Source organism: Centropristis striata, chromosome 8 (genome assembly GCF_030273125.1).
Source record: "Centropristis striata isolate RG_2023a ecotype Rhode Island chromosome 8, C.striata_1.0, whole genome shotgun sequence".
In the NCBI taxonomy this organism is placed as follows: Eukaryota; Metazoa; Chordata; class Actinopteri; order Perciformes; family Serranidae; genus Centropristis; species Centropristis striata.
Window position 1 is genome coordinate 20,363,509 of NC_081524.1, and position 16,677 is coordinate 20,380,185.

General features: G+C 38.9%; 1 protein-coding gene across 1 annotated transcript in view; it reads right to left on the reverse strand.

Moving 5' to 3' along the window:
- thsd7ab (thrombospondin, type I, domain containing 7Ab) overlaps positions 1-16,677 on the reverse strand; it is a 202,523-nt gene that overhangs the window by 88,293 nt on the left and 97,553 nt on the right. The window contains exons 8-9 of the mRNA XM_059338271.1: positions 9,906-10,100; positions 5,947-6,178 (exon numbers count right to left, since the gene is read on the reverse strand). Coding sequence (XP_059194254.1) covers positions 5,947-6,178; positions 9,906-10,100 — 427 coding nt within the window. The remainder of the gene's footprint in view (positions 1-5,946; positions 6,179-9,905; positions 10,101-16,677) is intronic.

The window sequence follows — 16,677 nt, forward strand, 5'->3', positions numbered from 1 at the left end:
TAGATAGATAGATAGATAGATAGATAGATAGATAGATAGATAGATAGATAGATAGATAGATGGACGAATGTCAACAGAGTACAGTGCAGAGATGAGCTCTAATGGAGGAACAAGTCTTGAAGAAAGTTCCCCATCAGTTTAGCCATCTCTTTTTTTTTTTTAAATGATCCTCTTTACAAAGCTAGGTTTATGCCTGTAACGTAACTTTTACGTATCTTGCCACGGCTCGTCTAACACCCTTCAAACATGCACCACCGTATTACATAAACGGTTTTGATTGGCCCGACTGAGGCCTGGCTGGCTGGAATCTGTCAGACCCTGAGGCGGCCTGGACGTATCTAGCAAATAAAACATAAGCTCGCAAAGTCGTCTGGTTTCCAGGCTACTCATACTGTAGTTCAGAGAGACGATTTCAAGATGCTTGTTCAGTCTGTATTTAGTCCTGGAGCAAAAGATATTCCGCTTGTGATCATTTGGAGCGGAGAAAAGCAGAATATGCTTATAATTGCTGGAGTATTCTATTATTTCTTTTCTTTAGCTTAAATCAGTGATTCTCAACCAGATGTCCATGGATCCCCAATGGTTTGGTCAAAAATGGGCAATTTTCACTTATTTAATTACTTTAATATTGAGCCCAATGTGAATAAAATCATAAGAGTGACTAGAATTTAGAATTCTGGTCTTAATCACATCTAACATTAACAAGCAAAATCTTTTCAGATGGAGGCCATTGAAGCAAAATTAGATGTGGGTCCTGACCTAATGTGTTTCAATTTAGGGATCCTTGACATGAAAAAGATTGGTTTAAATGAATGACTGTCTCACAGAATCTTGGCAGCTAATTAAATTTGTTGGTGCTCTATTAATCTTTGCTTCAGTTCTGTCTTTTTTTTCATTTCATAACATTTTTATGCTATTTGGGACTCTGATGTTTTGATCTGGAGATTCATTTAGCAGGAGAAAAATGAGAAGAAAAAAAAGGAAAAGTTTTCTCTGTAGAACTGGTCTGTATTGCAAATGAGTGCATTTCAATAAGGTATATTTATATCCCTTCCCTTAAATATACCATAAGTACATATATGTCTTACAGCTGTTGGTTACTGTCAACTTCTGACTACTAGTCTTTATCAATGCAGTTTGACTGTGTACATTTTCTTCTGTCTTGTTGTTAAAGTTCGATGTTTTGTTGACCCATCCGTCTATCCCCACCCTCTCCTTATGCTGACTTTAATTAAATGAATCTTTCACAATGTCACCTGAAACAACTGATGCTGTTGGTCTTCTTGGAAGGACAGTTACATGTTAAATTAGATACTAATAAGATTTTTTTTTCCGTTAACTACTGTCCATCATATCCTTTTTGTTAGTGTCACCTTGTGACTGCTGTCCGTCTTAATCACTGCAGTTTGTTGCATCGTTTTTTTTAAAACCGCTCCCTGCGACATATTAAATAAGTTTTATTTGTTTGTTTTTCGAGACCAATGCTCATGCATGTTAAGTACAGATGATTTGGCCACTTCCAGCTCTGTTAATTGTCTCATGTTGCTTTGAAAACTTGCTTATCAAAGTGCTGATTGCCAGGCCTCTTTGATACCTGACAAATGCGGCTAATTGGCAATCAACCTAATAGGACCCACCTTGGCGACAGTGTTTGTCATTGCGAGTTGAAGAGTCAAAGTAATTTCCGCACAGGGTGTTAAAATTGTTTTATATACTCTATGTGTATGTATGTGTGTTTGATAGTTCTACAACAACGGGAACTTGTATGTGTTTGTGGATCTAAAAAAAGAGCAATGTTGTACTTGCTGAGAGCTTCTTTCTGTTACAGTACAATGAAAGTCTCCATGCTGGCTTGCAGCCTGGTACTGGACCACTGCCAGTGACAGTGGCCTGAGGAAAATCCACCTAAAGACTTTGAACAACATCTTTGAAGGCTTACAACTGTCAGAGTACATACAAAAGGACATAATAATGGATGCTGGAGCGCAGCTGGGCTTCTATACGAGGCTGAGTCAGAATGAGGGAAGCTTGTTCAGCACCATGGACAGCACCGCTGGTCCATGAAGGTGAAAAGACGCCTCAAAGTCTGCAGAGAGACTCCAGTTTGACAGCACTCACAGAATCCGTCGTTCTATCTTACTGAAGGAAACTGAAGCTGTTTTTCTGCTGTCCAAAACATAGTGGATCATTTTTCTCAGTTGTGGTTTGTTTATTTTGACTGACATTCCTGAATGACAAGCAGGCAGTCCTTTAATAAAACATCTTAATGTTACACGTATCTCATTTACTGAACACAAGTTTAATCGTTTTTTTTATTCAAGGTTGGATTGGAAGATGAATATAAGACATTCTGTGAATGAGATCCTGTTATTTCCCTTTAAATTGGCATCAAAATCTGATCTCATTTGCTGGAAAAAAAAGGGGGGAAAAGCCTTTGGGACCAAAGATATTTAGCATGTGTGTGCAATAAAATAAAGATGGTTTCTCATAAGCTCATTAATGCTACGACTCAACAGTTGTAGCTATAGTCTAACCCTTTGAATGCCATTATAACTGGAAGCTTTCAAATGCTACATCTGGGGCTTAGTGTCTCCCAAGACAATTTTGATTGGATTAAAGAAATACAAACACGCCAGGGCGTCTTTTTTTCCCAATAGAAGAATAATAATGGGGGCAACCAGACCTTTCTTCAGTGTTAACACATCACTGTTCAGAAAGGTCTGGGTATGAGATACTACTTTAACTGTAATATTAATTGGGGTTGCTCATTTTGGCGAGTGGAAAAACTGGTTCAAAACAATTAAAACTAAATGGATGTACAAAAAAATTATAGATATTTTAAGGTGCCCAAAATGTTATAACCCATGAACTGAAAACCCCCCAAATCACGTTAATGGCTTTTTAGATGTACATAGTTACCTGGATATACATTGCTGTGCCTCTATTCTGACTGAGAGGTCGCTGTGGTAGACAAGCACTAAAGCATACTCTGCTTTTTCATCTATTTTATACTAAATGGGACCAACATTTACAAAATGAACATCATGCTCTATTGAAGAATATTTGAAAATAACTATTGAGACCATAAACTCATGAGGAAAATGTTTACTGAGGTAATAAATCAAGTCAGAAGTAAGGTCACTTTCTCATAGACTTCTATAGAATCGAACTTCTTCATGCAACCAGTGGAGTGGCCCCCTGCTGGCCATTAGAAAGCTACGTGAAATTCTTCTAAACAGTTAATAGATTGTTTTGAGATTTGTGAATGTGGTTCCAGTAAGACGGTACAGCATCTATGGACAAGAGGAACAACGACTGCAACCAAGTCCCTACTAACAAAATTTGCTTTGAATTTGAGGTAAACCAAGAACAAGTTACAGCTATTTAGATACACACAGTACCATGGATATTATTGCTACGGCTCTACCCAAAATGATAGTTTGCCGCTCCCTATAGCACACTCTGCTGAATTGCTTGAATGACTTTTAAAATTGAACATAGTGTCATGGATATGCATTACTGTGCCTCTATTCTGACCATTCCCTTCTTTATCATCTATATTCTGATAAATAGGTCCATAATTTACTAGATGCTGTATTGAATAAAATCAGTCATTGAGAGCATAAACTTAACTGCTAGTTTTAATCAAACTTTTTTTTTGCAATCAGTGTAGTCGCCCTCTGCTGGCCATTAGAAAGAATGCAGGTTTAAGGAACTTCTGTGTTGGCTTTACTTTTCAGACCTGGAGGTTACATAAAATTTTTCAAATTCTCAAATTCTCCTAATACTTTACTCTATCTACAGACAGGAGGGCATCTAACTGATATCTTAATATAGACCTGATGACTCTCTGCTTTAGTGCTGCGTTTTTTTCAAGTGGCGTTTTGTTTACGACCCGTCTGATAGTCTGACTCTTTGTTCTCTTTGGTTAATGGACTCTCATATTCTGAAGTCTGCAGACACATTGATCTCAGCTTTTCTAAATTGATTCATCCATTACAGCAAAAAATGTGAAACAATAACAACAACATTAAAGACATTAAAAAAAAATGTCCTGTGGTAACTGCATGTCAGATAAGCCACCATTAAATGCTACGTGGGTTAAAAATGTCAAACAACTCCTGGCATATTTTAAGTAAAGCGTGTGACCTTCATTATCCAAAACCTCAAGCCGACAACGCTGAGGTCAATAACAATAAGTGCCTGCTGAGAGGGTGAGTAGGCGCTTGATGGGAGTCCACTTTGGTAAAATATCATTAGTGATGCTGTTACATGGTGTTCTTTTGCCCTTATTACAAATGATACTTTATTACATAAAGTTATTGACAAGCGAAAAACAAAAGATAATGGAGGCAAATCGACTGAAACCTCTTTAGTCAGTTACTCAATGCCATTACCCTTGACACTTCTGCCCCTGCTACTCTCCAACCCGCTGGGCTTGTGTTTGTCTCTCTTTGCTGGAGCTCTGCCGGTGTGGATTTAAAAATGAAACACATGTGATAAAAGACATCCTGGACTTCAACCTCTCTTCTGCAGCCTGATAAGTGCAGCCGCGGCGTCTGGGTCACCACTGAAACCTGAACATTAATCCTTATTTTATCATGCGGTGCTCTCTGGGAATCACATTTGCCTTGTACACAACACACTCAGACCCTTTAAATCATTTATGTCCCTGTCCTCTCCTCGCTGATAACCATGCTTGGGAGGTGTAAGACAGGAGGAGGAAGAATCTACTGGTCTTGAATTAGAGCGATAAACTAAACATACATTAGAGGACCTGTTTTAGACTTTACTTTGACTGTTTCTTTGAGTTTCTTCTGGACGCGGGCCGATCTACTCCTTTATCTTTCTGTTGTCGAGTGAATCAGTGAAGCATAACTGACACCGCGCTACAGCCGATCCATCTGGCAGACTTTAACTCGACAGCGTATTTTGAATCCGCCTCATGCAGTGTGGTCTTCAGAGCTAACCACAAACATCTTGTCTCTCATCTGCCTCATGATTAAATTGCCTTAAAGTATCAATCCCATTTAATTACTGTCATTATCATCAATGAGAAATTACCAGCGCCCAAAACGGCAGGGTTAATTAGGCTTTCAGGGACGGAGAGATTATTTATTTATCTGTGGTCGCCTGCGAAGAGGAGATATGAATTGGGAGTTAACTTCACGTAGAGTGTGCCCTGCTTACTTAACTTTTCTTTTTCTTTTTTTCTGACTCTCCTGCTGTCACTTTCCTTCCCAACACTGCTGCTTCTCTCATCTCTCGCTCACCTCCTGACTCTTTCTTTTGTTTAGTTTTTTCGCCCGTTTTCAATGTCACACACACACACTTATCTCCATGTGCCGTTCAAGTCTTACCATGAACAGTTTACCACTTCAAATCAACAAACAAAACATTTTGCAATGTCTTGTCTATTCACTAAGAGATGCTTACTGCTTGACCTCGCAGTGTAAGAGGCTTTATGAAATTTTGCTTGAAGAATAATTCCATGCCCTTTTGTGTTCGTCGAGCTACAATCCAAAACAAAAGGGGCTCTTGAACAAATGATTTCATACATCAAAAGACCACAGAAGCTGTCCTTGTCCTCTATTCTCTGAAGAGCAGCTCTAGATTTAGCTGATTAGTTTCTCCCTTTTGTCCAAATCAGTAAAATCAGCAGTTGTAGAGATTAGTTTGAAATGCCTCCTCTTGGATCTTGATGGCACTTGATTGAGAACTACTGTTCAAAGCCAGTGGATTTTTCCTCTAAGAAGGGAGCAATTTTCATTTCAGCACAATTCTCCAGGAGCTGATTTCACGAGTATAAACACCTATGAACCAGCGAAGCAAGAAATAACCACTCTAAGTAAGACTTCTGGAGCACTGTGACATTGGAAAAACAACACCAGACACCAAAGCCGACATAAAAAGGTGTTAAGGGGCAAGCAGGAAAATAAAACTCACTTCTTGGGTGGCACCTGTCCCACGTTGACGCGCACGCAGATGACCTTACGAGTCTGCATCCCCATGGAGCAGAGACCGCCACCGCTGGCTCGGGACGTGTTGAGGCTGGAGGCAGAGGGGTCTTCTGTACAGGGGCCCCAAGGTCCCGTCTGCCAGTGGTAGACGGTGCAGGCGTGTTCGTTACAGTTCCGTACCTCCTGGAGGGCGCTGCTGTTCGGGCATAGGGCTCCACCTGACAAATACCCAAAGAAAACTGACTTAAAGCTGAAAAAAAAAAATCCATATTTTTAATTTCTAAAAATGGATTAAATTACTATGTGACATGAACTCTCAGCGCTTTAGTCTCCGCTGCTGCTTTGCTTTCTGTCTCTGGGGCTGCAGTCCTTTTTAGAGTTGAGGCAGCATCCAGTTGTTAGTGGGCAGATCACCTCTCATCATACATCTCAGTGTTTTGGCTTTTGGTTCATTGCTCTTATTTCTGCAGCAGCATCTAATCCCCATGCATGAGATTTTATTGTTTTATGTAGAGCACTTTGAATTGTCTTGTTGCTGAAATGTGCTGTTTAAATAAATCTGTCTTGCCTTGACTTGCATTACCCGACTGACTTTACAGATTTTATTTGACTTGTTTAGTTTTGTGGTTAATAAATCACTTTATGCATTAGTATTATGCTATCACAGAGCATTCAAATATATAAAGATTAAACTGATATTGTAATATGTGTGGGCAGGTTGGAAACTATATGGATAGTTATAATATAACTATAATATAATCCTGAAGCACTAATGCAAACACAGCTATTATATAATTTTATACACAAGGTCTAAAGGATGTTCAAAGCATTTTTTTAAACATTATTATAATGAATTTTCGTGTTTGTGAGTATAGGTTTCTTTCAGAGGCTCATGGTGGAAAAAAAATCTGCTAACAATAGTTTTTCAGGTGTGCTGGATTTAATATAGCTTCTTCCTGGAGTGTTTATCACATAGAGAAAATGCTCAGAGTCTAAATAGCAGACACATCTGTTTTTGATTCGTAATATGTGTAGAGTCTGATTACCACTGTGCACTATTTTGGTCTTAAAGCAGCACATTTGGAGTTGTTTTATTAAGCATCTAGCGGACACAGAGCAATGAATAGTATTTGTGTTCAATATTCACCCCCTATTAGCTCTGTTTTGGTCTGCTCCGACTCCTGAGGGAACTATCTGGCTCTTTGGCTGCTAGATGCTCCACTATTTTCACTTTGAGCTTTCTTTTTGCTGAAAACAGTTAGATAATAATGGTGAGAGTGAACCAGAACAGTAAAGTTGTTGATCACTGGCAGCCCAGCTTTTAGACTGGGACAACATGAGACACATGGGTAAACTATAAGGAATTTAACTAAAAGAGAAGTCGTATGCACAAAGATATGGGATTTGTTAAATAAAAGGAGGCTGTAAATGACCAAGTTTCCAGTAAGACCTCACACTGAGGCTTAAGTTGATTGATTTATCTGGGACTGCTGGATTTCATGTGTTTGTTTTGAAGTCAACACTTATTGGAAACCCCAATTCCCAGAAACCTCAACTCAAGATAATCCTGTAAACTTTGGCGGTACGAGTCCAATAGGGGTGATTTTAATATTCTGAAATCAATTTAAGCTCCTGAAAAAGCACAAAGTTGGATTGGGGATAACTTTCCCCAAGAATCTTTTGACCTTCTGAATGGATTCATCTTAAGTCTTCAACTATGAATACGACCAGTGTTTACCTATAAATACACATATAAATTCTACTTTTCTACCAATATAAAGTACCTGCTTCAATGTGCCACATTTTATCATGAACAAATGTTTATGCCATTAACTGTGCGAGGCAGTCTGGCTTCCACACAGTTCATTTAACATTGTGTGCCTCTGAGTTCAAGGGGAAACCTGCACTCTGTAATTAACCGCCACAAACAAACAGAAAAGACATTTTAACAGAGGTTCTTTGCGTTTCTTTTTGCTCTCATGTCCTTGTAAATGTTGTTGACACTACAGACATATAGGTGTGTTAATATATTGTAGGACAGAGATCTCTGCATGCACATATTTATTGCTATGACAGGAGTTGTTGACTCCAACTGCAAGTCACAGGTCGAACTTTTAGTGCTTTGGTGTGTTAAACCTACATCTACTTTTCCCCTCTTTTTGTGCCTGTCACGCTGTCATTTCTCTTGTGACTCGGCAGTCAGTCAGTCAGTCAGCTGTTGAGTCGATGGAGCCCTCTCCGGTTAAGAGTAACTGCCGACACTTAGGGCTTTCAGCAAAGATTGAGAGGCATTGCGAGTCCTCCACACCTGTATTTCGCTGCCTGCCGGAGTTGACAGAGAGCCAGTTCCATAATGAGCGGCGGTGTACAGACAGTTGGGCCTGAATCACACACTGCCAACTCAGACAAATCTCAGCCTAATGGTAACTGAGCATGACTACCGTTCTGCTGACTGCACCGTGCCAGCTTAGCTGACTAACAACGAGGGCGATGCTAGACCCAACACTAGCATGACATGGTGCCTCAAATGAGCTGCTGCTGAACAATGACCTAGAAAAGCTATATATGTGTGCAGCTTATAGGAAACATAAAGCACAAGACAAACACAGCAGGCGTATGTGAGTAATTCATGTTTGCAGGATGAACTACAGTTTGCGGGCTCAGTCAAAATAAACTGGAGCACATTCTCACTTAGCATGCATCTTCACTATCATTTAGCTGAAACCGTAAGAGACACTTGGGCTTCATAAAGTCCCATAATAATCACCATGAATTAAATGTAAGCACTTATGCTAAATAGGTCATTAATTAGGCTTACTGATTTATTAATAAGCACATAATTCTATGCAAACATATTGGTGGTTTGCTTCTTAATGTGAACCCTGTATTTTAAAGCTTTTGAGTAGTTGCTGTAGTTTCAACAGTTTCTTGTGCTTCATTAATATGCAACACAGGAGCTGCAGAATCTGTTAAGGAGCTCAAAATCTAATCAGATAATCTAGTCTGCAGGAGGGAACCTGTGGTGGAGAGACAAAGCCTCTTTCAGGTATTGTTCTTGAGTGCGAGTATGTGCTGAGTATATCATAGGAAATGTGTGTCTGAATAGACAGCGGGGTGTAGTGTGATATCATTTCTTTTGTATTTCTACTACAAGTACAGCTACTATGTTTCTACTCTAATGTCAAAGATTTACCGAAAAGTTCCGGAAACTTTGGCACCCGTGAAAGACCTTTGATGAGTACAGATATAAAGAATGTTAAAGTGACAGGTGAGACATGCATAAAGTACATAAAGAAATACTACCACGACACATTTAAGCTATTTCACACACGGCCAACGAGCCCTGACTGTAACACAACCGGCTGAATGAAATCTAAATCAATTATAAGTTACCCTAAAGCTGTTATGATAATATAGTTTTTAAAAGTCAAAACAAGCTAACAATTTACACTTTTGCTACGTGTAGACACACAGCTGGAGGTTTAAAAGAGCTACCAGCAAACTCTAATTGCAACTGTTACCCTCCATCACTGTGATCCACGCCACAACCATTGCAGTGACTGTGAGGAAAACACACACACACAGATAAGAGGCAGGAAAATGTTTGGAGACATGACAAAAAAGAAAGACAGAAAGACAAGCCGACGCACCACAGAGATTTAAACCAGAGAGAACAAGCATATGCAGAGAAATGATCTTAAAAACAGATAAAAAGTAAGTGTCAGGCGAGGAGACAGACCAACAGAAATAATCACCAGGACTGATAAGCAGACTGTTTGAGATAAGGACAAATGCACATGCAGACAAGTGTGAAATCCAGACATTCAATGAGTGACAGCAAAGGACGACTTGAAAGGCCATGACTAAGCCAATATCCGGGCCTCATCTGCATATATTTCCATACACAATGGTGCAGAAGACTGTCTGTCTGCAGGTGAGACTCACCTTCACCGGCGTTGTACGCCAGGATGGAGCGCGTCCTCATCTGCTTCCCCTCGATGGTCTTACTGGAGCAGGTCTGGGAGCAAGTGGACCAGGATGTCCAGTCGCTTAGCACGCAGTCCCTCGAGCAAGGCACCTCACAGCGCACGGGCTCTGGAGCCAGGGAGGATGTGCACAGACTCCTGTCCACCTCTTCTCCTGCAGGTGACAGAATCTAAGGTCAAGGTCTCGTTTATTTGTAGAACACCTGTACACAACCAAGGTTGACCAAAGTGCTTTACATAAATGAAAAACAACAAAAAATCCAAAGGATACATAAATGAATATGCAGGTTAGGGGCAGCCACTGCAAAAGATGTAACACGATCACATTTATATGGAATAGGGGGCATCCCATTGGCTCACTGGTAGAGCGCATACCACTAAGGCTAAGTCCTTGTCGCATGGTTTGAATCCAGCCCAAGGTCCCTTTGCCCCATTCTCCCTGTCACTGTGTATAAAACTGAAAAATGCCCAAAAAAGTAATCTTTAAAATTTGTGAGGAGTAAGAGTAGAACAGACTGAAGCTGCATTTCCACCCTCTGATATCACTCAAACTACCATTTCAGGCCATTAAGGACAAACATATCCACTTCCATACACTTTGGTAAAAATATTATATATTATTTATATTTTTTTGGTTAAATCTTCCAATCAACTTCAGTCCTGATCAAAACTATCAACTATCAACTAACTTTTTTGGGGCATTTTAACCCTTTAAATGCAAATTTGATTATACAATGTCACTGTTGTTTTCTTTAATCACAGTCTTGGATGTGTCAAAGATTTTGGTGCATTTTTAGATTTTGTGTAGTGTCAGATTTAAAATGTACTGCTGTTTAAGGCCATTAAGGACAAAAATGTCAAAAAACTGCTATAGAAATTTTACAGATTAATACCGTATTTTCTTTACTTAAATCTTTGAATCAACTTTAGTTCTGGCCAAAACTACCAAATATTCAATTACTTTCAGGATGTTAACCCTTTAAATTCCACTGAACTTCAGCAGGTCATCTTCACTGTGTGCTGGTTGAGATGCTGCCATGCGATTGGCTGATAAGATATCCATTGAACAGGTGTACATAATAAAGTGGCTAGTGAGTGTATATATAAAATTATAGGGTCGTATCTCACACCTGGCACAAAGCGGCGCACAGAGCAACTGTCACCGCTATTTTCAGACCAAGGCCGTCATTTTCACACTCAGCGCCCACATTGTGTAGGTAGCAAATGTTATCGCACCCGTCTGTTCCCCCATGAGTGTATTGGTTTAAAAAAGAGGCGCACTGCTATTTTTAGGCAACGATTTGCACCTCTGACCAACAACAACCTGGTCTAAAGTCAATGGCGCAGTACTTTCCTGCTATTAAAAGTTTAAATAGAATAACTGCTTGTTACATGCTGTTGTACAGGAGATTGCAGTTATATCTGTGGGCACCGCAGGTTAGGTCATAAGAAATAACATTCTAATTAATTGTGGATAGGTTATGTGCGGGTGAAATAATACATCATTAATGAGGAAATGTTACTTATAATGTGACCATTACAGAGAGCAGAGCTGCAGAGCTACTCAGCTTAATTATGCTCAATGAGAAACAGCAGCGTGACTTTATCGATTACTTCAGAAGCTGAAAATATAGTTTTGTTTCCACCATCAAGTTTATTGCAGTTACATGGAAATGTTTAAAATTAGTGAAAGCAGTCTCTGTAATCATTAAAACCACTCATACGTCAATACAATACATCCTATAAAAAGCAACACAGCCTACAGGGACTAATACAGGGGGAGTATAATGTCCATATGGGTGCAGTTCTCTAAATCTGAACAAATAATAATTTAGGTGGGCTGTTTATGTGTACTTGTGGATTCAGATAATGTCGAGCTGATGCACACGTTGCTATTACACACAACAGGATGCACAGCAGCATTCCTTCTCCTCAGTTAAACAGGTTATCAGTGTTTTTGCTGGAATGCAGTCAAATGGAGTTGTTGGTGAAACAGAGGACTGAGAGACGGTTCAATGTTACAGTTTCATTTAGTGTTTATCCAATGCACATCTGAGTTGATACAACGCAAACAGAGATCAAGTCAGAAGACAATACATGAGTAAGTGCCATGGGGTTACACAAGAGTGGCGTAAGGCAGTGTGTAAATAGTGCATAGATGTTGTTTTTTTCTCCCTCCCATTTTATTTTCATTCCATGTCCATTATGTGTGAAAGTGTTCACAACAGAGCTGTGTTTTTAGTCTCCTCTTAAAGATTGAGAGGGACTCAGCAGATGGGATAGACTAGTCTAGGTAGAGACAGAAACCTGCTCACTTCTCTAATTTGCCAAATCCACCATCTAAATAGCAATATGCCAGGTGCAGGCACACCTGGCATTTAAAGGGAATGTGGGCAGTGGTGGAAAAAGTATTCAGATCCTTTACTCAAGCGAAAGTGCTAATACCACACTGTGAGATTACTCCACTAAAAGTAAAAGTCAAGTGCATTTAAAAACTTACTGAAGTAAAAGTAGAAAAATGTACTTAAAGTATCAAAAGTAAAAGTACTTGTTATGCAGAATGTCCCCATTCATATTGATTATTTGTAATGATGTATTTATGTAGGGTGGAGCTCATTTTGACTACTTAATGTACTGTTATGAGATTTAATAAAAAAAAAAAAAGATAGTGTAATTACTTTAAATTGATCATGTTTTTTTATGTTAAATCTCGACATGACAGAGTAGCTATAGCTGTCGGCTAAATGTAGTGGAGTGAGAAGTCCAATATTTGCCTCTAACATGTAGAAGTAGAATTATAAAGCTACACAAAATGGACATATTCAAGTAAAGTACAAGTACCTAAAAACAGTACTTGAGTAAATGTACTTAGTTACATTCCACCACAGGGAATGGGAATGGGGGGTTTAATTAATGTTACGCCCAAAACACACCTGTTAATAATTAAGAGGCTGATACAACCCCTTTACCTTACATAGGGCCCAGATTATGCACCATGCACTTTAGACCATGCATTATAGATCATCTAAATAGTGTTAGATGTTGATGTGTAGTAGTATCTAATCAGTGGTGTAGTCTCTGTGATACGCAGGTATACGCAGTATACCCAGCATACCCATTGGAAAAGGGGACTGATTTGCGTATACCGAGTGGTTTATTCTGTGTGATACGCTGGTATACGCTCTATATACTAACTAGATTATTTTTTTCATATATCCACTTGAGGCTTGATGCGATCAGCTGGTTTCACAGTGCTTTATTAGTGAACAATCAGGCTACTCTGGGCCGTAGCCAACACCAAAACAAGCAAACGAAATTCTGTCATTGTCATGAACTGACCAACTTTTAGCTCTCAGGACATCCCCACTTCCCGCCCACCTTCAAACAACCTGTTGTCAGCAGTTGTCAGATGTTTTTTATTCTTGAACTAAAAAACATCTCAATCTGAATCACATTCACTATTGCATAGCCTACACAGTATACATCTTGAGAGCATTGTGACGGACTGGGTATGTTATCAACCAACCTGGTCTCACAGAAATCCGTGAAATAGCCACGGATTTTCTTAACTCAAAATCCGTGGAATAGCCACGGAATCACTCAAATTTCCGTGAAATTGACACGGATTTCGCTACAATGCAAGTTAATGACAGTGATATCCCAACCTGGTATTTTTTCCTATTGGTTTGTGTCCAAGTCACGTGACTTTCAAGGTTCCGGCGGTTGGAACGAAAAACATGGCGGACAGTTATCTCATTTTTAGTGAAAAAAATAAATATTTTGACTTTGTTTCTGCATAAAAATGGATTTTGATTACATTTCTAGCGAGAAATATATGTTTTATTTTCTAAATATTCACTCAGTGAATGTACATAATCACTTTGTGGCGAAGATCTCGCCAGAAAAAGACGATCCGCTGTGTTTTGTTTTGAAATCTGTTTTATTTTGTAATCTACCGCGATCCTACCGGATGTGGTCCGATCCTCCCGGATGTGCTGTGCGATCTCATTGAATCGCGCTTCACTGTAAATGGTCCGGACTCTGCTCTCCTGTTTTAGTTAAAATATCTTCATTAAACAAACATTGTTGTCTTTTTTTAGCATAGATAATATACATACAGTATAATTATTTATTAGACAGTGTGTGATATTCGATATATTGGGTAGAAATAGGTTTTCACAACCCTAATAGGGAAGAACTACAAAACGAGAGGTCTAGGGAGTTGTAGTTTTTTTAATAAAACAGGGTTTCCCCTAAAATTGGAAGTTGGAAATACTTAATTAGTGGCTTTCCAGGGGTTTGAGGGGATGTCAATCACATTTTTGGCATCAGAATTTAAATATTGTCTTGTTCAATGGGGGATTTGTTATTTTTTCAGCATATCCTAAAGCCCCCCCACTCCCACCCCTTAGTGACTATGCTAACATTATAGTCCAGGTTGTATCAACATGTTAGGATGCAGCATCAGACACAAGGTGGTGATGTTGCTTATGAGGTGTTGTTCCAAGATGGTTGTTGTTGTAAGATGTGTTGTTCTGGGACTGGTGAGTCCGAGTAAAGACAGTATACCCACTGCAAAAAACAAACTACACCACTGTATCTAATGCTTCAGAGCGTTCTGAATACTCTGTACTCAACAGTTTTTTCTGCCTTCACGATTTCTGTGCATGGTCACCTGCTCCCGGCACTGCCCGCCCACAAGGCACACGGGACGCGCCCGACCACCCGCTCAGTCCATCTCTGAGGTTATTCCATCGGATTGTTCAAGACTACTTTTTAAGTTTTGGGGATTTTGTTCAGTAAGTCTCCTAGAAAGTGCTTTTTCGGTTGTGAAATAAAGTTAAATTTGTTTGGCTTTTCTATAGAAGGAAAGCACCAGACAACGCTGGATACAGTTTCTGCTTTTTGGGCCAACAGCAGCCATACGCCTACATGTTTCTGTGTTCACGCCACTTCACAGAGGTCTCTTTCCTCCACACAGCCCAGTATGTGGCTGGATTTTTTTTCTAGGCTGATGCTAAAAGGCAGAGCTGTTCCATCTGTACAGCGCCATGTTGAGGAGTCAGAAGCGAAAACTGTAAATAACATTAAATCTCTGAAATGTCTTGTATTGATTATCAGACCAAATGGCTTGTGAAAACAGTTTCAGTGCAGACAATGGGTGTATAGATGTTATTGTTTGTAGGTTGCTAATGCATGGTTTTGTAATCCTCCTTCTGTTTAAGAACAGATGTGCAATCAGTTTGCTTAGCGTCACCAGCTTTATCATGCCTTACTTGCCAAAAAGCAATTTTTAAGCTTTAAAAAACACTTTAGATATCCAATATGTGATTTTGGACATTTTGGGAGCTGGCAGGACCAAATGGTCAGCATACAAAACCACATGTTGACAGTGTTTTATTAAATCTCCTATAACAAAAAAGTAACGGCAAATAAAAACAAAAAGTATAAAATTCAGAATGCATTTATATATTGTCAAAAAACGTTCCAGGTAAGCATTAGATATCTTGTCTTTCTGCTGTATTTAAATGAATGTACGTTGAAGGATTTGTTAAATCATTGCATTGTTTTAACAACGTTTTTCATGACTGTTTGAAGGGGGAAAAAGCTTGAAACTTAAAAAGTGGAAAATGAATACAAGAGAAAAAATGGGCGGGGCAGCATAAGTAGAATAGAATGTAGCTAAAGTTATTTAGGGAGCTAACTACCTGTGCACCAAACACAAGTCAGATTTATACTGTTATTTAATCCATAATAGCTCAATAATGAGGCTTCCTTTTCAGATCTACCAAGAATTAATGTCACCCCAAACATGTTACCTGATTGATTGAAAATAAGAACAAAACCAGGTAATTCTGTTTTAAGTTATTAACAAGAAAACATTTGGGGAGTGTGAGGAAGAGAAGGTAGTAAAATAGAGCTTTTCTCTTATAGGAATGAATGGATTTAAACTACTTCCACCCTGTCCTTTAGGTAACCATGCAGCAAAAATGCTCTGCAACTAATGATGCAGGACAGTAACAGAATATGCATAATTTTGCACCTTATTACACCTACAGTATAAACACCCCAAGGCCTTAAAGAGACAGAAGCTAAAACAGCCTGTTTCAGAGAGAGGACAAACTGAAGGCCATCATAAAGAACCAGTATAAGACAAGTTAGGGCCCAGAATTAAGATAAAGGGCTTGTGCTCCTGTTTATAGTAAAATACATCCATACTCTCACTTTAAACTGTAATTGTGCTTTTAGCAAGTCAATAATGGGATACTAATTTAAGTTAACAACAAAGAAAAAATGGTGTTTACCTTTTATAAGAAGGCTATAATGAGGAAAAAAAAGCACAGGGTAACAATAGTTTAATCTTCTCACAATAATAAGAATTTATCAAGTAATATTCTCTTAATAGTGTTTAATGGAGAGACTACTGTGGTGTGCTAATGACAGTAAAATTATATTAAATTCACGTTTATTACTAATGGGGTTTTAGGAAAATAACATCAGGAATTATATAAAATGAGGCATAAATTGAAGGAGAAATTCAGCCACTATTCACAATTATTATCACACAGAAACGAACATCTGTGTTTCCACGTAATGGATCCTTGGTTTTTGGCTTTCTTGGCCTAAAGTCTTTTGTTGGAAGTCAAAACAGATGGTTTGGCTTTTCCGAACTTGGTTTATTGGTTATTTATTAGGAAATTCCAGATGTCTTTTCAGGTAAACTTTGTTAA